This window comes from Rhamphochromis longiceps, linkage group LG10 (assembly GCF_057381845.1).
Source record: "Rhamphochromis longiceps isolate RC_006_pf linkage group LG10, R_longiceps_female_GT1.1, whole genome shotgun sequence".
In the NCBI taxonomy this organism is placed as follows: Eukaryota; Metazoa; Chordata; class Actinopteri; order Cichliformes; family Cichlidae; genus Rhamphochromis; species Rhamphochromis longiceps.
The window spans coordinates 1,390,013-1,414,264 of NC_140566.1; the positions used below are offsets into that span (position 1 = coordinate 1,390,013).

The window sequence follows — 24,252 nt, forward strand, 5'->3', positions numbered from 1 at the left end:
GGTGTACAACGTCCCAAGATATGCCAAGTTTTCGAGTAAATCAACACCTTTGTGAAAAATACAGGCATTAAAAATGTTGTTTAATGTCTGTTTTTGCTAAATTAACTGAAGAAATTGCAACAAATTTTGTGCTTTGGTGAAAAGTGCTAGCACTGAAGTTCCCATAATTTGAAAAATTGTTGTCTGTTTTCAAGTTGTCCCATTCACAAACTTGGGTTTCCATGCATGGGTGACAACAATACCCCATCAGCCTTTAACAGGTGAGGGGTAATTAAGTGCAGGCCTATGTGAATACAAATCTTCTGTCTGTTTTTATCCCTGTGCCCTCCTCAGCTTTTTCTCCCTTTGACATCTTCATGGAAAAAAACTGTACTTGTACAAATTCTGACTAGAAATCCTGATACAACAATATTTCTTTCTGCATTTTGTTTAATAAGGGTTTTAATCAACTTGAGTCTTTATAAAAAAGACGATTCAATAATTTTCAGGATTTTAACCCTTTAAATTCCAATTTAAACATTTGAACTTTTTTTGTTTTTTCCAAAAAACACACAAAACACTTATTATTTTCTAATTATTAGTGCCAGATACGCACTCTGGATACCTTCGTGGACAAAAATGCCCCATTCACTTTAACTGAAACTATCTCTCTGCCACTGCAGTATAAAAACATGCATTCTATAATGTCTGCATTTCATTTTGAAGAAAAGTACTGATATCTGACATTTTTTCCATTGCAGGTCGAATAATGAAATTACTGTATTATTGTACAGGCGGCCAAAAGAATGATTGGTGTGGATGTGTACGAAATCATTTTTGAGGTATTAGGTGGTGTGTGTGTAAATGGCCTGCATTTGTATAGCACTTTACTTAGTCCCTAAGGACCCCAAAGCGCTTTACACTAGCGCTGTGGGTGAGTAAGTGCATGCATGTGAGTGCCAGTGTAAATCTGTATTAATTTCAGTGGTGACTAAAGGTCATCTTTGCGGGATATGTTGGATGTGTCTTTGAAGAGGCATTTGAGCAACTCAATGTGCTTACACATGGCCCACATACCGCAAAGAATGACGGCCCTTTGGTGGCCCAGATCTGGTTTGCCAGAGGTGGCCCACACATGGGCCAGCACAAGGCCAGCTGCAGGCTGGTGGTCCTGTGTTGGCCCATTTGTGGGTCACCTCTGGTAAACCAGAACTGTTAAACGTAGCACAAATGTTTGACATCAATTTTGTTTGATTCCATTAATGTGGGGGGGCTGGTTGACCTCTGATGACCTCTAGAAATTGACCTCACCCAACAGCGTGTACATGGGCACGTCGTCAGGAGCTGGAAGCAGATGGATTCAGAATATGAAGGCTTCGTAAGTCTTTGACCAGAATTCACTGAACCAGCAGCAAAATAGAAATGTATGGGTCTATTTATTTATTTAATTATTACAGTGACCCCCCCCCCCCCTCAAAAGAAAAAAAAAACACTTTGGAGAATGAGCTACCAGAACTTTTTCTGTAATTTTACACATTTAAATCTTACAATTTAAGTCCAAAGAGTCGTGCTGACAGATTTCTTTCTTTGTAATAGCAGTCAGCAGTGGCTATGCAGAAAAACAACAAAGTGGGCTGTGTGTATAATGACTTTGACATTCCCTGGTCTGGAGGTATCTCCCAGGAAGCACTTGATGTGTCCAATGTTGAGAAGACAGTAGTTACTGCTAGTTTTGGTGTGATGTACACATTTCCTTCTCTCACCTCAGCCGGTTGCAGCAGATGGCCTTAGCTTTCGTCCGTCAGATACACAGCAAAGCACTATTTTTGGTAGAGCATGCTAGCGGGCCGTCGTTATTACCGTGTTGTTTGGAAAATACGGCGCACTTAAAATCAATCCTTTGATTTCTCTGAAAGTCGACAGAGCCCCTTATAATCCCGTGTGCCTTATGTATGAACTCTGGTTGTGTTTACTGACCTCAAAACGATTTTATGTGCACGGCGCTCGAAAATCTGTCAAATGTTTCAGTACGACTTTGCTAAGCTACGAACCCGCACCGCTTGATGGATTGTCGGAGCGTTACGGCTATCGTAGGCGGAGCCTGACGGAGTGATACGTACTGTGCTTCAACATAATGTTACCGTATTGTGTGTGTATAACCTCTTAAGTTTTGTGGATATTACACATGGTTATGCTGAGGATATGTCGGCCAGTTTCCACTGGAAATGCCTTTTGGTTAAACTGTCAGCGAGGAATTTGCATTTGCACTGTTACATTTTTATATAACTTTAATGCACATAAAAAACAGCTGCTTGTTTAAGTGAAAATACATTGATGGGTTTTTCTTTTTTGCACTAATAAAGTTGAAGAGTTGTAAAGCGTTTTGTCTCGTGTCAATTATATCTTCAGTTATATCGTTATCGCAAATTTTCAAATGTATATCGTGATAAATATTTTTGGTCATATCACCCTGCTCTAGTCTCCACCGCTTGTTTCCAGTCACAAGGAATCAGTACAACATGTTTCATTGAATGTATTCTCATGTAAAGTAAAATAGACAAAATGTCCTTTATGGTGTGACTCCTTTGTGAATAGTCACCATTGTGGAGCACTTATTTACACTTATTTATTCTTCTATTAAATGCAACATCAGTGCCTAGTAGAGCATTAAATCTACATGTATAGAATCATCCATCAAAGCTGATTAAAACTATTTAAACAAAGTTTAGTGACTTTGGCCCAAAATAAGATTCTAAAAAGCTGCAAAACTGAAATCTTATAAAAATAATCCACAAGCAGCGGTGATGTCACTGTGGCAATGTCCATTTTGTCTTATGGAGACAATAGTCAGGTCATCCCACATCAATTGTATAGCTCATAATATATACAAAATTAAATCTACAGCCTTAGCACAGATCTTTTTACAGGACAGGAACAATGTTTTGACTTTCCTGTATTATTCCTTTGCTTCTCAAAGACTAGTTTACTTCACCCTCACAGTCTGATTAGATGGATCTGAGATACTCACCCGCTCTAAGGTGATTTCTTCAAACTCATATTCAATTTCTGTGCTGTTGACCTGAGGAATGAAAAAACTGAATGAAGACACACACTTCATAGTTTCAGTCCACATTGCCTTAAATTACATGGATGATGTTAAGTGTTGAGGCCGAGCTTAAACTGAATGTGACGAGTGTTTCTCAGGGAAACGTGTAAAGTAGAGACTGTCTCATGGACAACAATTTATGATTGGTTATCAATGTAACTATTTTTTTAATATGGAGGGTCAACTACTGAGGGGTCAGTCTCATCTAGTACTTTACTTAATAAAAGTAAAGTAAAATAAAACTTAATAATAAATTATCAGGGAGTAAGTCTGTCTCTACTTGAGTAACCTAACAAGACAATCAGGAATAAACATTTAAAAGATAAATTCTCTCACATAAGGAAGCGACTCCAGAGTGTCTGTATTGATGATCACGGGAGCAGGGTTGGCCTGTAATGAAGACAGATAAGGAGAAAAAGTGAGAAACTTGAGTTTTACAGAAAAACCATCAAGCATGACTGTTCATACATTTACAGTTTGGGTGCTGACCTTGAGAGGAGAGATGTGAGAATGGGACACGTAGCCGTGCACATTTTCAATCTCTGACAGGTTCTTCTGTGAAACATGGACCAGCTCAGGAGCACGAAGCCCACTGGTGAGCTGTGGGAATCCCTGGTCAAGCAGGGGTGAGTCATCTTCTTGGTAGTGATACTGCAAAGAGTGGAAAGGGAACAAAGAGAAAGACAAATGATTGAGAGTTTAAAACAGGTCACAGGTACAGGAGAAACATCAGACTGATGTTGTTTTCAGGAATGACAGGAGATATCGCAAAAACAACTAGTCTTGATCAACTTTAGCAAATTCATATTTTGGAGATTATGTATCTGAATTTCAGGAGCGGGACCTCCAAACACGCTCCTTCTGGTTGCCATCTACAGAGGTTCCCCCAGTTCTGCAAGCTGTCGTTTTCGTTTACGTGCCCCATCCTCCCTCCCTCCCTCCCTCCTTGTTCTCATTTCGTTAACTTCCTCACTTCTATTTAAACACGGGGATCTGCCAGGCCTGGGAGCCATCGCCAGTCCCCTTCGGGGCCTTCCCCAAACCGCAGCTCACTTCATGTCCAAGCATCACCTTTACCTACTAAAACGCTGTCAATCCTAAAATGAGGACGTGGGCCCAGCTAGTTCATTATTTTGAATATTTGTTTTTGTAAGCATAAATATTGCAAAAATGCTTAAATATTATGACCTTAAAAAGAAAGACGATTATTTAAAAGAGAGTTAATCAAAATGAAACTACACACCCGCTTTAACAGTAGAGTTCTTTTAAGATTCTTCACAGATTTTCTTCTGGAAAAAATAGTGTTTTCAACAAAAGAGGGGATTTCAAGCTGTGACTTACTGCAACTCCAACCTTCTCTTTTAAAACAGTGAAAAACAATGCAAACAAAGAGTAAAAAGCTTTGAGTTGTAACTAAAGAGTGTAATTTCTAATTTGATACAGCAACATATTTCCAAACTGTTAAGACTGGGGCAACCTGGTGGATCATTTAAGTAATGTGGGTTATGATGTAGTATAATAAAAATCCGTAAGATGTAAAGATGGAGAGGGGTTCAGGATTGGTACAGCCAACAATGAGCCTGTATATAAATGCAGTGATAGTGGTAAGACCAAAGAGTTTATGGGCACCAGCAGTAGCTCTTAAGTGGAGTCTAGACACAATAAATGACAAATCTCCTGTCATCTTTGCATGAACAGCTAATGCTGTAGCTCAGGAGGCAAAGGAGCTTGCAAAGAAAAGCGTCTGGACTTCTTTAAGTTGCTTGAAGACGTTTCACCTCTCATCCGAGAAGCTTCTTCAGTTCTAAGGTCAAATGGTGGAGAGTCCCAGATTTAAACCTAGTGGGAGTTTCCCCCCACAGAGGGACAAAAGGTATGATCTGGGGTGGGAACTCAAAACTGGATTATAGATGGCAGTTTTGAGTTCCCTCCCCAGACGCCTTAACACCCACTCACATCCTGGGCCATCTGACCTCAGGAATTCGCATGATAAGGTGGGGCCAGGTTTCACAATGAACTCACCTGAAACCCTGGCTGATTGGGACCCACACCCAGTTTCCCACCTTGGCTCAGGTGATTAGAGGATCATCAGGGGGTCCTTTTGTCCCTCTGTGGGGGGAAACTCCCACTAGGTTTATATCTGGGACTCTCCACCATTTGACCTTAGAACTGAAGAAGCTTCTCGGATGAGAGGTGAAACGTCTTCAAGTAACTTAAAGAAGTCCAGACGCTTTTCTCTCCAAGCTCCTTTGACTACGATGACCTGGATGACTGAGAGCCTTCACAGACATGTAGCTCAGGAGCTTAAGCAGGTCATTCACTGATTGGAAGGTTGATGGTTCAATCCCCAGCTGCTATGAGCCAACAATGCTGAAGCACCAATGGGGTTATTAGGTACAACAAGTGAAACAACACTTTGGTGTGTGTATTGCTGTAGGAAAAACCGCGTGATCAATACAACTGCTCTGTTGTACAGTGTTAAGTTGTGCTTATTGGGAAGTGCAGTTGTTGAGTTTGCATTCATGCTGCGAGGAAACATCATCACCACAAGAGAACCAAAGAGAAAAGTCTTCTCTGTGGTCCTTTCACCCTTTTTTCTGCCCTCACGTACAGAAGCACAACAATTGTCACATTCACTTATATTTCCTAAATAAGACTTTGACTTGATGTTTTTCACTTATACTTCCTTTCAGAAATATGTTTGTAAATTCTGCATTTTACATACTGTATTAATCAATCGCAGAGTTTGGTTGATATGTACACACTTTCAAGCACTTATCTGCACGTCACACACGCAGGCGCGCCTTCATACATCGAGTTACTTATTGCACTGTTGTGTCTGTATCGTTCTGTTCTTTTTTATTTGCAATTTTTGCACACGTGCACTTTGTGTAGTCCTGTGTTGATTGTCATATGCAGCACTGTGGTCTTGGAGAAACACTGGCTGGCTTCACTGAGCACTGTATCACTGCACATGGTTGGAATGACATTAAAGCCATTTGACTTGACTCTTTCATTTAGTTAACGTTTTATCATCAGCTGGTTATGCCAGCGAGACCTTTCCTCACTCATTTGGTGTCCAGATGTCAGAATGAATGAACCTTCTTCACTCTCTCTCCACTCTCTTCATCCAGGCTGCCTGCAATATTTTTGTAAATCCAGCAGATGTCACTACTAAGCAACACAGTGTTAACGTTGTGTTGACACAGTAAGCGCAATATGCTATACACTCCATTGACCCATCACTAATGGCTGCTCTGGTCTCCAGTCTGCACGCTAAAATATTCAAATACTGATACTCTCCGATGCTTTCACTGTATGAATGTGTGTGACTGTTAGAAAGCATGTGAATAAGGCAAGTCACATAAAGTATAGTTCTATATTGTGTATTTTGTTGTACAGTTATTTTATTTTCAACTTTAATTTATATATTTTATCTTATTCTTCCCAGTTAAATTTACCCTTCATTCTAATTTGTGTTGTACAGTTATTTCATTTTTAACCTTAATTTATATTTTATTCCTTCCTAGTTAAATTTACCCTTTTTAATTTTTCATATTTATTTCCTATCTTATTCATAGCCTTTTCCTTTTTTTGTTCTCTTTAGGTCACGAGCAGTTGTCCAAGCATTTCACTACATATCGTACTGTGTATGACTGTGTACGTGACAAATAAAATTTGAATTTGAATTTGAAAAGTGTTTTGAGTTCTCAGAGTAGAAAATTGCTTTAAAGAACCCGTCCATTTATAATAGTTTGAAACAAATGACCACATACAGCATCATCACTGTAAATACTGTCAAAAGAAGTGCAGAGAATGAAGTGATTGCGTTATCACTGCCAGCACAGTGTACGCAATTTGGATGGGGTGAAAAAACAAAACAAAAGAGTTTCTCACCCAGGGAGTGTTCATCAGGGCAGGGTTCATGCAGGGCTGGGGCTGGCCATTGTGGGTTGGCTCATGTACTGCTGCCGGCCTGTTCTGGAGAGAGAAGGAGGACCATATGTGACCACTATGAGCAGACAGTATAGGTGAGACTTATTAACAATTCCATGAAATGAATTCAATTTAATTTGATAAAAATTAAAATTCTTCCTTCTGTCTTGTATGCAAAGCAGCAAAAAGCTGATGCATATGCCCGGAGCTTACAATCCCAAGTCAAGTCAATGTGATGACTTGCATTTGACTTGAACACCATTAATCCATATTTTATTCACAATAGAAGATAGAAAACATATCAAATGTTTAAATTCAGATATTTTACTACTCCATGAAATATATTAGCTCATTTAGTGACAGCCTCAAAAAAGTTGTGACAGGGATAACAAAAGGCTGGAAAAACAAAAAGGAACAGTTTGGGAAAAGTTTCATATGGGAACAGGTCAGCAGTGTGACTGGGTATAAAAGAGCCTCTTACAGAGAAGAAAACAGAGACTCACCAACCTACAAAAAACTGCATTTGCAGATTGTGAAAAAAAAATCAAAAACTATGTTCCTCTGTGAAAAACTGCAAAGATTTTGAATATCTCAACATGTAGAATACATAATGTCACCAAAAGATTGAGAGAATCTGGAGAAATCTTCAGATGCAAAAAGGCTGAATATCAGACTTGACTGTGACAGTCAGACCCTCAGACCACACTCATTAAAAACAGGCATAGTTCTCACTAAATCACTGCACGGCAAAAGTTTTATCATGCAAAGAAGAAGACTTATGTGAACACGATCCATTACCCAGTGATGCTCCGCCTTTTTTGGGCCAATGCTCATTTAAAATGGACTGAAGTAAAGTGCGTAACATGAATTTAAATTTAACCCTCCCCTGCAGCTGAGCCAGGGACCACACCGCCGCCACACCCCCACCACCTGACTGAGGCTGGGGAGCCTCGGCGCACCACATGACCATCAACTTCAATCGCGGTTGAAGGCTGAGCGCAGAGTGTCATCACTGCTCCAGTGGGAAATCTCCCCTGGGGGAAATTTCGGGAGCCAACAGGATCTCACTTGAATTTTTTTTTTAAAGTAAAATAAATAAATAAATAAAGTTTTTTTTTCACTTTTACAAATTAATTTGGATATTTTCACTACAGATTATGATAGAATACCTAGCACATCTACAGAATGGGGTTATTGTAAAAGAATAGCATTGTGGAAAAGTTCAAAATGAACAAAACATTTTCTAAAATTTTGCTCACTGTGAAAGATTGACCCAGTTATTGTCTGCATTTTCAAACTAACGACAGGTGGCTACAACAAAATAGAAAAGATTATTAGAAAAGTACAAAAGTTGAAGTTTATCTGTAGCCTCCCTCTCATCCACCGTTCTCATTGCTCCACCTCAGTCTGCATCTCTTTCAATCCTCAGCTCTGCTCTTCAGGCCTGAAACAGTCTGATTCGAGCTCTGCTGGGGATTTCAGTCTTTATCTGCTCTTCATTCGTTCCCCACACTCTGGTCTCTGTGCTCAGGTCCACTATGGTTTTCTGGTCATTCTGTACAGCCAGCAGCCCACCTGGTTCTTCACCTGTCTGTAATCCACTCTGTCAGTCTCAACATTTCACCCGTGACTCAGTAACCGTAATGATAACACACGGTTGCAAATAAATGGCTTAAATTCTTCCTGAAGTCTTGCTGTGTGATGCACATGAATGTAGCTCACTACTTCAACTGTTAGTGAACAGTGTTGGTCAATTAAAAAAGTAATTAGTTACTAATTACTTCTCCAAAAAGTAATCCTGTTACTTTACAGATTACTTATTTTCAAAAGTAATTAGTTTCTTTATTATTCAGTTACTTTTAAAAACATGATACACAGCCTATGTAATAAAGCAACAGAGCTTTCAGCCAATTCTATTTTTCTGCATAATCATCATATAAAATTGAATCAACTAAAAAGTCTCTTTTAAAACTTGTTTTATTAGTTTTAATCTTTTAAGATTAAGCACATTGCATTAAGCAAAAATGTAATTATGTACAGCAGTGTCTGACATGAAGAAACTCTTTAACATTTAAACCTATTTCCTGCATATTCCAGCATATAAAATAAAATCATGTTTTGTGTTTACACTCTTTCAAATAGATGAAAGTAAAACACAGCAGAAAATAAATAGAATCAAAGATTCAGCGTCACTGAGTCCTGTCACTCTAAAATCTGGGGTGGGTGGAGGTTATCCCACAGCAGTCATGTCAGTGGGGGGATCCGGGTGTTTCATGAGACACTCTCACGGTTTAGTAACGCAGCGTGCTTACGGGAAAGTAACAGTAATCTAATAACCTTTGCAATAGTAATCCCTTGCTTTAGTCGTAACTTGAAAAAAGTAAGTAATGCATTACTGCCCATCTCTGGTGCTCACAGGTGGTGCAGTTTGGAGAAATGGTGGTGTTTCCTCAGAAGAACTACCAGAGTCACAAAGGGCACGAGTCCATGTCACCACCTCGACTCGCTGCTGATTCTGATCCGAGGCGGCAGATCAACTATCCACAGTAAAGTAGAAATAGTTGTGAGTTGTAGAAACTCTTTAATGTTCTTTATAGAGGCGCATGTTGTATAAAGCATGTGCTTTACATTCACTGCGATTTGCTGTGATATGTGACACCTGATGTGAGCAGGAATGGAGAACATGAATAAAAGGAAGATGTTTTTATTGTTTGGCTAATGAAGGGTGTAAATCTTTAATATTATTTTTGCTTGGTTATTTTAGTGTTTTTCTAAACATGGAGAAAAAAGGCATAAGAAACTAATTTAACTTTCTCTCCTGCTGCAGATGTTGGCTGTGATCTCCGAGGCTGGAACTGGAGAGAGAGGAGTCATCATCCAGCGTCAAAGAAAACATCCAGGTAAAGGGACGTGGATCACTATTTTAGCCTTAAATTATCGTACTTTTAAATACAAAAACATTTTAAAGGACAACATTTACCATCCAACTCTGACCGTAACACAAAATAATGATCGCCGTGAGTGTTTTCAAACTCTTCCTCAGATGGGCAGGCTATCACTGTCCAACCAGCCGACTTCAATAAAAGACTGAGACAGTCGGTGAAAGCAGCATTCAGTGAGCACCACAGGTGAGCGTGTCCCTGAGACATTCAGCATCTGATCCTTGTTGGCCTGTCTGCTCTGCTTTGGTAAGTATCCTTACCGAACTACAGTAACTGTAACGCAGTCGCTATACATGCCATCCACTTTCTAACTACTGATTACTTCCTGCCAGTTATTTTAGACCCAACACTGCTTCTTCTTGTTCAAACAGCTGGACAGGAAACTACACCAGTGTACTGTTTCATCAACACGTGCCAGGCACTGTTCCTGCCATTCATGGCTTAGCCCCGCCTACCTCAGGACCTCCCCTTGTCAAGTATTGATCATGATGATTATCATGATGACAATGAGCACAACTAAGACTGTAAAAGTCCACGACCATGACTGGTTTGCTGTCTCCTGATTATTAATGAATATCAGGAGGATGATTGTTAGTAAGAAATGATGACAAAAAACACAAAGTTCACCAAACTCACAGGTTACATTCATTTTGCTTTTTCTTCTTTACCAGCCACACTCTAACTGCAATTAAGAAAACAAACTTTAGAAATCATTGACTCAGTGATTTTATCAAATATTTAATGGGTTCAGGTAGAGCCAGCTTCTGCATTACCAAGAACATGAAGTGTGAGACAAATTTACTGAGACACTCTCAGTAAGTTTGATGGGCTGCTTGTCTTTCTGTTTGTAACCACTGCCATGCGTTTATGAAGTGGCTGTTTGGTCTCTCCAATGTAGAGCTCTGGACATTCCTCGCTGCACTGTACCGCATGCACTACATTGTTGAGTTTGTCTTTGGGATGAACCAGTTTGTGTCTGAGCGTGTTGCTGGGTCTGAAGTACACTGGGATGTCGTGCTTGGAGAAAACTCCTCTGATAAACCTGCTACATAGGGGATGACAATGTTGTTGCGTTTGTCTTTCCGATCCTCCCTAGTTGGTGTCTGACCTTCTTTTCTGTGCATCTTTGCTGATTTGATGAAAGAATAATTAGGATAACCACATGTTTTAAAAGCTTCCTTTATATATGTGTGTTCCCTCTTTTCCCCTGATGGCTTCTTTCATGCCTCTTTCAAACCATCTTCTCCGGCTCTTTTAAAGGGACAGCACCTAGCCACTGGTACAGAGATGTTGAGGACACCTGGGTCAAAATCAAAACCTAAGACGTGGAATCCGTCACTGCTCACATCAACTCTGTGGATGTAACATAAAGTTGAACATAAAGTTCACCAGGGAAGACACAAAGATAACAGTTTGCTATTCCTGGACTCTGCTGTGCACAATGGGGAGAATGGAAACCTCAACAGTGAAGTTTAGCTGAAGCACACACACACAGACCAGTACCTCCTCTGTGACTCCCACCACAGCTGGACTGGCCGATGGTGATTTTTCATTTTCATGGGCCAATGGGGTTTTCTTTGGTTTTGTTTTTTGTAACGGCATGAACAATAAAAGCTGGTGGATTGGCCAGATGCTGGCAGATGTGTAAAAATAACTCAGTTGTTTGGTGGTGGCTATGGTGGAGCTTCCACAGAGGCAGCAGGTGGATGAGGGAAACGGGAGGCAGGAGGAGAGACCCGAGGCAGCCACCAGTCCGAGTGTCAGGTGAACTGAACTTCAGGTAAGAAGTTATGAGCTGCAGTCTCTCTGGGTCAGATATAAACCAAGTTTAGGTGGAGTTTATTTTCGTTATGCTGACTTTTTACAGTCAGTTACAATAACATGCTAGCTAGTACAATACTGCGTGCTAGCTAGCATGACGGCGTTTCTATACAGCTGGGTGGTTCTATGATGTTACTGATGGTGAACTTTATTTATAAGGTTAGTCTGTAGAGTTTCCAACCGTCCTGTAAAAACACGGAATCGTCTCGTATCCAGAAAAAATATTACGCGTTTCGTGTTGAGATGTAAAGGAACAGTTTGTCCCGGACTTCAGCTACAATGAAAAAGACACAAAGCTGGATTTATTCTGTCGTTACGCTGCACAGCTGCCTCTTCTCCTCTCATTCTGTCCCCTCCCTCTCCTGTTTCTACTTCAATCATGAAACTGATCAATGATCAGCTGATCGGCTTTTCTGACACAAGTCACTTTGCGCCAGAAAGAGGAAACCAGCGGATGTCGTGCTAAACAACAGCAGCACGTTTAAGCTTGATCAGCTGTTGTTAGAATTTATTTAATATTAATTTCTAGTATCAGCTGATGTTTGCTGGAGCCACAGCTGTAAAGCTGCTGGTCATGATGTCGGTTTGGATATGTGGTGAGAGGGAAACATGAAGATGAAACCAGGAGATGTCCTTACTGAATCATCAGAGCTGTGATGGAGAAACAGGTTTACCTTTTAGGTGACATGGATGAGTTGAAGTTATGAACTGTTTCTGAGAGACAAATAACACCAGGATCCTTTTCTATGTAGCTGACAGCTGGTAACTGTGCAGGGGCGGGTCTAGCAAAGCTTTTTTGTCCCAGTCCAGCCCTGACTCCATCACCCTCTGGAACACCAACTTGAAGTAATCAGGACCCTACAACACCGGGCAGAACATGTTCCCTCTAAGCCTGAAGGGACAAAGAGATATTTACTTTCTGCTGACCATCAGCTCAGATTCACCATCACCGTCTCTAACTCTCTAAATATGAACACATTTGAAAAATAAAGTTATGTTTACAAACATTCATATCTCAGAAATAAGCACAGCTGTTCATGTTTGCTATTACAGTTTTATTTGTCAGAGAATTATGAACTTTACATCGTGCATTGAGTTTAATAGGTCTGTCTCATGGCTGCACTATGAGAGCTGGAATAAACAATTAAAGTTGAGCAAACTTCAGCTAAATCTTGAAACAGTAGATACAGGTAGAAATGAGATCAGATTAATCTTTGGTCAAAAGCAGATACCTCCTGAGTTCAGTCCATCACATTAAAAAAGAAACGATATCATGCTTTTTACATACACTTCCAAATAATAGTCAAGCAGCTCAGTCTCACAAATAGGTAACTAAGATGTCTCTAATGCAGACGTGCACAGTGTAGTGCAAGCATTACAAGATCAGAAATGAAAACGTAACATTCATGTAAAACTACAGGCTCAGGATTTTAAAGAAAGGCTCTGAAAACAAAACTTTTTAAAACAGTATCTTTGCTGCGATCATCAAAATACAAAACAGACGTGAACAATTTTCAGTAACAAACCCTAACATTCACTAATATTACACATATCCAAACAACAAGGCATATGTCAAAGTTTTTGAAGTGAAGAAACATGTTGCTTTAAAAAGCACATGCAGTGTGTGGCCACGATCGTCACACTGTGGACCATGAACGCCACTTCTTTGAAGCGTTCTTCTTCTTGGAATCAAAATGGAAGCAGAAACATCACGATTCTCTTTGATCTACCAAAAGGAAAAAGCAGAACATCGGAGCTGAAACCAGTCGGGTGAAATAATTAGGATAACAATAATTCAGTGCATTGTCTCCGGTAGTCTTACGATTGTTGGTATCTGCTCAGTACAACTAACACTCGGTGTCAGGGAACTCCTGTGTGGAAACGAGTGGTTTTTATGTTTTTATGTACGTATTTAACTTCCATCCATTTAACTTAGGAGGAAGAAATGTCAGTTTGGTGCAGGCTGGTTAGTTTAGACTCTGGGTGCATTTGGTGCCCTGTTGTCTGTAACTCAATGAGTTGGTTCACTTTGTGGCTGGGCTGCATGTGCGGTTATATCATGTCGGCTTGGGCTGGAGTACCTGTTCCCTGTTAGGTGTTTAGCTGAACATGAGTAGAGCTTCTAGCTTGGAAGCACATCTGTGCACATAGTCATACTGTCACTGGTTAGTGTAAATGGCTCAATGTGACATAGGAACCTTTTAATTAATTTCCATAACCCGACTTGTATGTCAAAGAATATCAAACCTGGAAAAGCTGTTTATGGTCAGAATGATTAAAAACTGTAAAGAGCTTTTCTCTTTGCGTGGAGCGTCCAACACTGTGACTCTTCCTTGTAGAAGCCGTCACTCCAAAGGTCTTATGATAATAATGTTTTATGATTTACTAAGTTACTGGATGAACATGAAAAGTACGTCCATTGTTGCAAATGACCATGGGCGTGACCAGAATAACATCCAACTAGACGCTCAAAAGACGTCCTTAAATGTCCTGTAAGTGACAGAACAGATGAACGAACAGGTAATCGCTTACTTGAGATGAAACCTGCCCAGCTACTTTGAAAACAGCTTCTACCTGCTCCTCCTGTAACTGGATGGCTTCTCAGGGCTAAGCCGTCCTGCAGTCCAGCAGCCTTTATGGTTCTGCTGTGATTCACCAGGAACTGTTAGAAAGACACAAACACACAAACATTAACATGTTCCACAGTCTTCCAGTTTGATCACTTTGATTGTCTCATCCTGTGGACAACGACGTACACGGATGCAGGTTTATTGTTAACTTTTGGAGGTTTATTTATTGAACAAATCCAGCTCCACTGTGATGCTGAGCTGGATACGCACTTAAGAAAACGTGTGAATAAATAGACAACAAACTGCATTTAACCAAACAGACTGGACCCGTTATTGTTAACTGAATGCAAGACTTTAACAGTCTCTTCAATGTAAGAATGCAGGTCCATCAGCATGAGACAAACCTGATGACACACTTCATATGTAGCACATTTACATTTATATCACACACGTCTGCTTTCCTGTTTGTATACAGGCTGCCAGGTTATCACAGGGCCAACACAATACATGTGACACAAAATCCACTGAAGTGTTTGATATTTTAATCATAATGATGATTATTATTTAAAATATCACTATAAAGTTTATTTATAAATATATTTAGATTTGTTTCTGTAACCTAGCATATAAAGCTGAGCTGTTTCAGCTTCTGACCTCTGACCTCAGTGTGTCCTCACTGCAGCTTCCTCCTGGAAACACTTCTCCTTCTTGTCTTCCCCCAGTGTTGTTTCCCTGCCGTTAATATCATTCACTGTACCTGAGGAACAACAGAGGACAAACACTCACTTTAAGAAGTACATTCATACAGAGGTGATCTATGGAAACGCACTACTCCACACTTTGGTAGAGAAATCAGTTTCTGTGAAACATTTCTGTAAATGGTGTGGACTTCTTCAGGAGACTCAGCCAATCCCACTCTGATAACTGAAACTTCTGTGGATGAAGAAACTGCCAGACACCGTCCTGGAAATGTTTAAGAAATACAAGATCGCTATATAAATGACGATCATGTTAAAATCACATTAACAGTTGTTGCTCACCTTTGTTTCTGATTTTAAAAAGTTGTATCCCGTCAGCTCTCATGGCTCAGAAAAAGCTTTTTTTGGTTTCCAATCCAGTTCTGCTTGAAAGTATTAAGGATACTTTAAAAGTGCTCCTCTGAAATCTGTGTTAAACAACAAGAAACATAAATTAGTAACAAAAACACAGTGCAGAAGGTAAGTACAGGCATTACACACCATCATCGGGCCTAATGCTCCTAAATCTGCAACTTCAAATCTCTGTGAGCTCTTCAACGTGTCTTCAAAGGGAAAAGTCCAAAACTTAAAATTTGATTATAAAAGGTTCAACACAGACACACAGACAGAGAGGTACCTTTTAATGTTTACTGGTAACCTGAGTCACTGATCATCTACAGCAGGGGTGTCGAACTCCAGGCCTCGAGGGCCCGTGTCCTGCAAGTTTTAGATCTCACCCTGGATCAGCACACCTGAAACAAATAATTAGCTCATTACCAGGCGTCTGGAGAACTTCAAGACATGTTGAGGAGGTAATTTAGACATTTAAATCAGCTGTGATGGATCAAGGACGCATCTAAAACCTGCAGGACACCGGCCCTCGAGGCCTGGAGTTCGACACCTGTGATCTACAGTATTACAGAGTCTGGCAGTCTTTGCATGATGTAAACCAGGGGTGCTCAATCCCAGTCCTCAAGAGCTACTGTCCTGCAGCTTTTAGATGCATCCCTACTCCAACACAGCTGAATCAAATGTTTGATTACCTCTTCAGCATGCCATCAAGTTTGGAAAAGGCCTGATAACAAGCCATTCATTTGATTCAGCTGTGTCGGATCAAGGATGCATCTAAAAGCTGCAGGACAGTAGCTCTCGAGGACTGGGATTGAGCACCCCTGATGTAAACGTTACTGTAAGTTTCCAGCTGCCTCTCAGGTGTGACAGGTGTGCCAGCAGGAAAGAGTAATAATAACCTGCATCCTGAGGTTTGTCGTGCAGGATTAAAGGAGCCAGGCTTTGTTCACACAGCTGGGATTGTGTTTTACACTGACCCTGGGTCAGTATCATACAGTTTAAACGAAGCACTGAAACTTGCACATATTTATTACAGATGCATTGAAGCTAATCGAGATATTTGCTGTGAATCTGTTTTCTGGTAACTTTATTAACCAGTAACATTTCTGTCTAATCACTGTTTAAACAGTAACCGCTTTATTACACTATAAGCTAACCTTTACACCATAACTTTAAGCTAGCGCCATAAAGACGGTCAAACGTAATAATATTTACAAATGCATCTCAAAGCTGTTATATGTGTATTACTAACACAACCACATTAACATTATTGACACTCGCTGACTTTTAATAGTCATTCTATAAATGCTGTCCGTTTAAACGTCTTACCTGTAAACACTGCTGTATCACAGGATTCCAGCCAGAGTGGATTCTGGAGTCTTCCACGCTCCTGTTAGTGATCCTCCATCTGGATGGATGATAACAACCTTCTGAACAATCTAGCAGGTGGAGATGGCCCCTGCTGGCCCATATCTATGGTGCTGATTTCTGCTTATAACGCCCACTGAATGGCCTGATGACATCTGAGGCCGGTGTCCCCAGTGCCTAGTGTTCGTTCCCAGTCTAGGTTTTGGTTATAAAGGTTTCCTTGTTGCCTTTCACATTCTGTTTTCATCTTAGTTCTGTACCACGGACATCAGCCTTAATAAATGCATTGTTGGTTATTAATATTCACCTGCCTGTGAGTCTGCGTTTGGGCCTTTCCCTCTACAAACATGATCTAGGTCTCGCTGATCGTAGTTGAAACCATATCACAGAACTAAGCTAGATGATGCTGATTCATTTAATTCACAAAACACCATTTAAATGCCATCACTGCCTTTGAAGATGTTTGCAGACACACAGGGACAAATTATTAGTTTAAGGTTACTGACTGGAGCAATAGATTTTCAACACAGAATTTCTGCATTCACTTGTTTTCTTCAGAAAGAAACTTTACATGTATCTGAACACAATAACAGATTACTATTTTTTAATGACCTGATTCAGTATTATTAGCTGGTCTCTCTATTGAGCCATAACATAAATCACTGCTTTGCAATGACGTGCTTTAACTTTGTAATGCTCAAAGTAAAACTAAGGGTTATATTCTAGTTTACACAAAGTTTAAAAACTTAAGCAAGGGTTTCAACTGTCACTTGAAAGCATTATACCAATAGCCAGAGGTGTGGACTCGAGTCACATGACTTGGACTCGAGTCATTAATTTTATGACTTTAGACTTGACTTGAAAAAATGTTCTAAGACTTGTGACTTGACTTGGACTTTTACACCAATGACCTGGGACTTGAATTGGACTTGAACCGGTTTACTTGAAAAGACTTGATATTTTACCCCAAATATAAAATTTAACATGCATATTATATAGAGATTGAAAATGTGACGTCATTCACGGGTAGAACCGCAAAGGATTCTGGGAACTCGTGGCAAGCGGTACTAGCGCACGCAGGCTTTCAATTAAAATCAGTTATACAGCGATAAAAAGAAACACAAAAATGTCAAGAAGCCGTTGTATTATTAACTGCAATAGCCGGTCGCATGACAGCCACGGGAAGCCGACGGGTAAAGAGATCGGTTGTTATCGGATTACGTCGTTGAAGAGAAATTGTTCGAGCCATGTTTCCGAAGTAACAAAGATGCGACGGATGGCCTGGATTGCAGCCATTCAAAGATCAAATATAACGTCCCAGAACACTCCAGCTCACAGGTTAGTCTGCTCCAAGCATTTACACGAAGGTCAGTGTTTTTTAGTAGTTAATACGTCATTTTCATAACATAATTAGTGATATAGGTTACAAGCAAGTCTGGCGCTGAGCAGAAATTGTCGCGCTATGCTCCTTTATTTATTGTGCATAAATAGTGAATTGTCCTGACACAATATTGCGTTTCGCTTCTGTTATTATGGTACATTGACAAAAACATATACTTTTATTCACAGGATAAAACAGGTTTTTTGTATCACTAATTGCCCAGTACGATTACAGCATACAGTATTATTGTCACTGCTACATTTCTGTGATGCTACCAGAAATTATTTCCACTACTAATTAATTACCGTTGAGCTCAAAGGTCCTATTAATAAACGGTTAAGGAATGTGTATTTATGACGACAGTTTGTGAGACTGGTAAACTTATGATACGTACGATGGTCTTTCGTTCTACACGGTGCATTTCAAGGTCCTGCACCCATCCGTCGGTAAACTGTACCTGGGCTTGTTGCAGTGACCTGAAGTTACTAAACTTCATGAGTGTATGCGCTCACTCCAAGAACCGTATGATTATAAATATGCATATAAATATGCTAAGATGAGATAGCTGACTTCATCTAACTAGCAAATGTTGTCCAGGCTACGTTGGTGATACAGTTTTTTTTAATGTGTATGATATTTTTGTCATGCGATTTTAAAGCCGGTCCTACAACCGCATCCAAGAATAACATGCAGCTTATCTCAGAACTGTCGGTGAAAATTATTCTTGGAGCTAGGTTTAATTGAGCTGCATTTTAAAGAGGTGCAATTTCACAATTTGTGTATATTTTCTAAGTTCACTATTTTGTCATGTGTTGAGAAAAACACAGATTTAAAATTACATGGTCTAATATTTACATTTAGCATAACTGCAACATTATTTTTTCGTTTGTTTTTTTTAAAGACTCGAAAGGACTTGAAATTCAAAGTTTCAGACTTGTGACTTGACTCGGACTTTTACACCAGTGACTTGAGACTCGACTCTGACTTGCCTGACATTACTTGAGACTTGAGGATAAAGACTTGAGACTTACTTGAGACTTGCAAAACAATGACTTGGTCCCACCTCTGCCAATAGCAAATGAAATTAGTTTAGACTTGAGAAAAACATTTGCTGATGCTCAAAAAGCAGGAAATGGCTATGCAAAGATACTGTGGTGTTTCCTATAGTCAAGAACTGGAGTGAAAATTATCATCATGAAAAGAGAGACACATAGTACAAAACAACAGTGCAGAGAAAGAGCTTTGAAAGATTTCAAAGACTCTGGAAAGAAAACTAGTATGCAATATGTCTAAGGACCACAGAACACCCGCCAGCAACCCTGCACAGGAATGGACTGCAAGGCTGGAGAGCAAAATAAGCACCACTTCTGCAGAAGAGACACCTTCAAGCCAGACTGAAGTTTGCTAACAGCAACCTAGAAAAGGATTATGCATACTGGAAGCACGTCCTTTGGTCCGATGAGACAAAACTAGAGCTCTTTGGCCATGTAGACAAGACATTTGGACAATTGTGGGGAAAATCTGAGGATTTGAGCACCTTGTTGTTCCAACATTACTGCACACGAGTCCTCACCTCATCCTGGTATTACACCTTTGGGATGAATTCGAGTGGAGACTGTGAGCCTGGCCTTTCCGTTCAGTGCCTCACAAATGAACTTTTAAACAAATGGTCAAAAATTCCTATAAACACACTTTCAAATCAAATCAAAATTTATTTATATAGCACATATTAAAAACAACAAAGTTGGCCATAGTGCTTCACAGTCAGTAAACGCATGAGACAATTAAAACAAAACAATAAAGACAGGACAGGAATCAATAGGTGACAACACAACAAGCCAACTCGTAAGAATCAAAAGCCAAAGTAAAAAGATAGATTTTAAGACGTGATTTAAAAGACTGGATAGACTCGGCGGCACGAATATGAACCGGCGAGGTTATTCCAGAGTCTGGGTGCTACGCTTGCGAAGGCCCGGTCACCTCCTAGGTTGTGCTAGGAGCATCTGATTGGACGAATTAAGTGCTCTATTGGGATTGTACAAGTGGAGGAGTTGGGAAAGATAGCTGGGCGCTAAATTATTTAGAATTTTAAAAGTGAACAAAACTAAAGTTTGTGGAAAGCCTTCCCAGCACAGTTGAAGCTGTAGTAGCAGCAAAGTGTGGACTAAGATCATATTCAACTCTATGGATTAAGTATGATTAAGGGATGTCACTGAAGTTCATATGCGTGTGAAGGCAGATGAGCAAATATTGTTAGCAATATTGTGTACATCACAAAAATGTTTGAGTATGGGCTAGTTAAAATATGAAGACTTTTCATATTCATATAAATATGAAAAAAGTCCCTTGTTTGAGCACACACTAATATAAAAACAATCAGTGAGTGACTGATATAGAGAGACCAACCTGCGCTCTCTTGCCACATACGTAGAACAGTGTTCGTAGCGTCAGACAGAAACACATTGACTGTCAGTGGTGGACCTGCCAATTCTGGTATTCTATGGCAAATCCTAGTTCGACTGAACTGTGCCAAATAGTGAGTACAGAGCCCACTAGAGCCCACTAGAGCCCACTAGTGGCCCTGCAGGCCACTCTCATGAATTCTGTTTCTGATTGTTTGGTCAGAGACATTCACACCAGTGATCATTGTGTAGGGTTGTGACAGTGCTCATCCTGATGGGTTTGAAGACCTTCTATGGTAGTTGGTGGTATAACGTAATGTATTAAACAATATATTAAGCTTATATTGCGCAACAAGCTCACTATCAAAATGGCTTCTATGTCACCTTTTTAATATAAAATCTGCAAAGTTTCATGCTAATGTTCTTTCTTACATTGAAAATACGTGGCAGACGTTGATGGCTTACAATAGCCAGTCATGTTTGATACTTGTCTTTCAAATGTGTGTACTCATAGTTAATGATTTTCTCCTCAATGACATTTTCCCTAAAAACAAGCTGTGTTGTGAAAACTGCTGTTAACTGTTGCAAGGTGAAGGTTTTGGATAAATGCCATTGTTTATGATTAAAATGAGAGTAAAATCAGGATACATCTGTTGTAAAACTACAGATTTTTAAAAGCATTTTTCATATTTTGCTGCTAGTCTTCTAATTTCACTGAGGTCTTGCAGCACTGAGTGAGTGATCAAAGCTTACACTAAGCCTGGTTAGCAGGTTGCGTTAGCCAAGGCTGAAGGTGGTAGTGATTACAAGAGAGATTTGTGCTGTTAGGCATGACTGTGGCCACCAAAGTAAAACAGTCATGGAGCATCAGCACATGAACAGTGTTAAAAAGAAAACGTGACTTGCAAATAATAATAATTATTATTATTTTTAACCAAAGCCACCTTTAAAAACCCTCAAGGTCACCTTAAATTTGTACTACTACATTATTAGGTTACTGGACACTAACATGCACCCGTCACACAAGACGTATATAACAAGACCTGTGTAACTGAAACACCAGTTAGCCTCCCTCAAAGTGGGCGTCATCCCTACATCACTACCTCTATCAAACACACACACACACACACACACACACACACGCTTAGTCATGATCTCAGACCACAGTAGCATGCAAAAACCATGGGAGTGCTGTAGGAACATAAAGGAAGCTGAGTGTTATCTTTAAAATAACAATGTCAGATGGAACATAAGTAGCAGCATCACTGATTTGAAGAAACAAATCTGATTGTCTCATTTTGTTTTGGTAAATTTAAAATACAAAAGAAAAAGTAGAACAGCTTTCACTTGATGTGAAGCTCCATGGAAGCTCGTGAGCAAGCAGGCGGGACTGAAGGGGAAGAATTGGTGAGTGAAAATGCAAACAGAAGGTCTGCTGGCTGAGTGATTTGCACACTTAATGGAAAACTAAAGAGACACAGGATGGGACTAATACTGTGGGTACAGAAGGATGTGGGAATGTGATACGAAGAATCTTTGACATGCTGTATAACGCAATAATGTAAGTAACGTGTGTGTTACTTTACTCGAGTTGTAACTTTTAGACTGGAAAAAACTGGCCACGAATGAACTGAACAGATTCTCCCCAACGTAAGCAGAAATCACACAGCAAAGATTGAATAAGTGTTGCAAACGTTAGTATGTGTATATGTAAGTAAGAAGAAAATGTAGAGTTTTAACAAGCTGAAAAAGCAATGACAGGTCACAGCTGCCACCTGTGCTACCTGCCAGTGTTGAGGAACAGGTTACATGCAACACAGACACATAATTCAATTACAGAAGTAGTACAGGTCAGCTCATGTAATGTGTTTTTTCTATAATTAAATTACCAAGGCAGCATATGTCCGTTCAATAACAATTCAGAATATTACAAGTAAGAAATTGGGACATAACTGGTGGCGCTGTCACTTGGTGTTCGCTCACTCTGTGGTAGAGTATCACTTCCTGTTCCTGCTCAAACACAGTGGTGTTTCTGAGTAGCTTATTTGCTTAGCAATTTAATTAACAACTTTTAAATACATTCTTCTTTCATAGTATAATCTTCACGTGCTTCATCCAAAGCACACTTTCTGTGTACTCACTACCTAATTTATAGCCAAAGTATTCACTCACTGTCTCTGTACTGTCTCGCTAGCTTAGCTTAGCTTAGCTCGTAGCCGACTCATTAGCACCATGGCTACTTCACCTCTCCCTCCTGCACTTTCTTGCTCATTGTGTCAGATGTTGAGTTACTCCTCGGCCTCCTTTAGCAGTAATGATATCTGTAACAAATGTAGCATATTTGCAGCTCTGGAGGCCAGGATTACTGAATTGGAGACTCGGCTTCGCACCCTTCATTCACCCGTAGCTAGCCAGGCCCCTGTAGCTGGTGCAGCCGAAGATAGCGTAGGCCCCGCTAGCTGTTCCCCGGCAGACCCCAAGCAGCTGGGGAAAGAGGGCGGCTGGGTCACGGTGAGGAGGATGCATAGTCCTAAACAGAAGCCCCAGGTACACCACCAACCCGTTCATGTGTCTAACCGTTTTTCCCCACTCGGCGACACACCCGCCGGGGGTCAAACTCTGGTAATTGGTGATTCTGTTCTCAGACATGTGAAGCTAGAGACACCGGCAACCATAGTCAATTGTCTTCCAGGGGCCAGAGCAGGCGACATTGAAGGAAATTTAAAACTGCTGGCTAAGGGTAAACGTAAATTCAGTAAAATCATAATTCACGTCGGCAGTAATGACACCCGGTTACGCCAATCGGAGGTCACTAAAATCAATATTGAATCGGTGTGCAACTTTGCCAAAACAATGTCGGACTCTGTAGTTTTCTCTGGTCCCCTCCCCAATCAGACCAGGAGCGACATGTTTAGCTGCATGTTCTCCTTAAATTGCTGGCTGTCTGAGTGGTGTCCCAGAAATGATGTGGGCTTCATAGATAATTGGCAAACCTTCTGGAGGAAACCTGGTCTTGTTAGGAGAGACGGCATCCATCCCACGTTGGATGGAGCAGCTCTCATTTCTAGAAATATGGACAAATTTATTAAACCCCCCAAAATATGACTATCCAGAGTTGGGACCAGGAAGCAGAGTTGCAGTCTTACACGCCTCTCTGCAGCTTCTCTCCTCCTGCTACCCCCCCAAAAACCCATCTCCATAGAGACTGTGTCAGCTTCCAAAAAGACAAAAAACGAACTAAAAACCAGCAACAAACAACTTAAACATAAACAATTACAAAGAAAGAACAATACAGTATCCACATCTGAACCAAAGAGTAAAACAGTGAAATGTGGATTATTGTGTGGATGCCTTAATAGGCATCCACACTATTGAGATCCTGTTTCTCTTTCTTCTTTATTATTATTCCGGGTGTTTCCGTACACTTTTTGCCGTGGATCTACTTCCACAATTTTTGTGCTATTTTCACCGTTCAAACTCTAAACTGTTCTGCTCTTTCTGCTAATGCCGGCTATGACTTTTGGTGTTTATTACTATTATACTTTTTAAAATATTACACTTTTTTCCTTTAATTTGTCCCATTGAAATGAATGGGAAACTTCCACAATTCTGCTAAAACTTTCTTGTCTTTGAAACTTAACTACTGCCTCATACTTTCA

General features: G+C 40.2%; 1 protein-coding gene and 1 long non-coding RNA gene across 3 annotated transcripts in view; both read right to left on the reverse strand.

Annotated features, from left to right (window-relative positions):
- The window catches only part of LOC146660094 (disks large homolog 2-like), a 178,369-nt gene that overhangs the window by 77,238 nt on the left and 76,879 nt on the right, over positions 1 to 24,252 (reverse strand). Inside the window, exons 6-9 of one of the 2 annotated variants that reach the window (XM_085419775.1) lie at positions 6,983 to 7,066; positions 3,575 to 3,736; positions 3,422 to 3,475; positions 3,008 to 3,058 (exon numbers count right to left, since the gene is read on the reverse strand). In XM_085419775.1, coding sequence (XP_085275901.1) covers positions 3,008 to 3,058; positions 3,422 to 3,475; positions 3,575 to 3,736; positions 6,983 to 7,066 — 351 coding nt within the window. Of the gene's footprint in view, positions 1 to 3,007; positions 3,059 to 3,421; positions 3,492 to 3,574; positions 3,737 to 6,982; positions 7,067 to 24,252 lie in introns of those variants that run through there. The other variant, XM_085419776.1, reaches the window with a different exon arrangement.
- LOC146660095 (uncharacterized) lies at positions 12,832 to 17,770 on the reverse strand. The gene is made up of 6 exons (XR_014913496.1): positions 16,772 to 17,770; positions 15,729 to 15,843; positions 15,395 to 15,519; positions 15,016 to 15,111; positions 14,359 to 14,446; positions 12,832 to 13,510 (listed from the first exon to the last, which is right to left on the reverse strand). It is a non-coding gene; the product is annotated as an uncharacterized LOC146660095 (long non-coding RNA).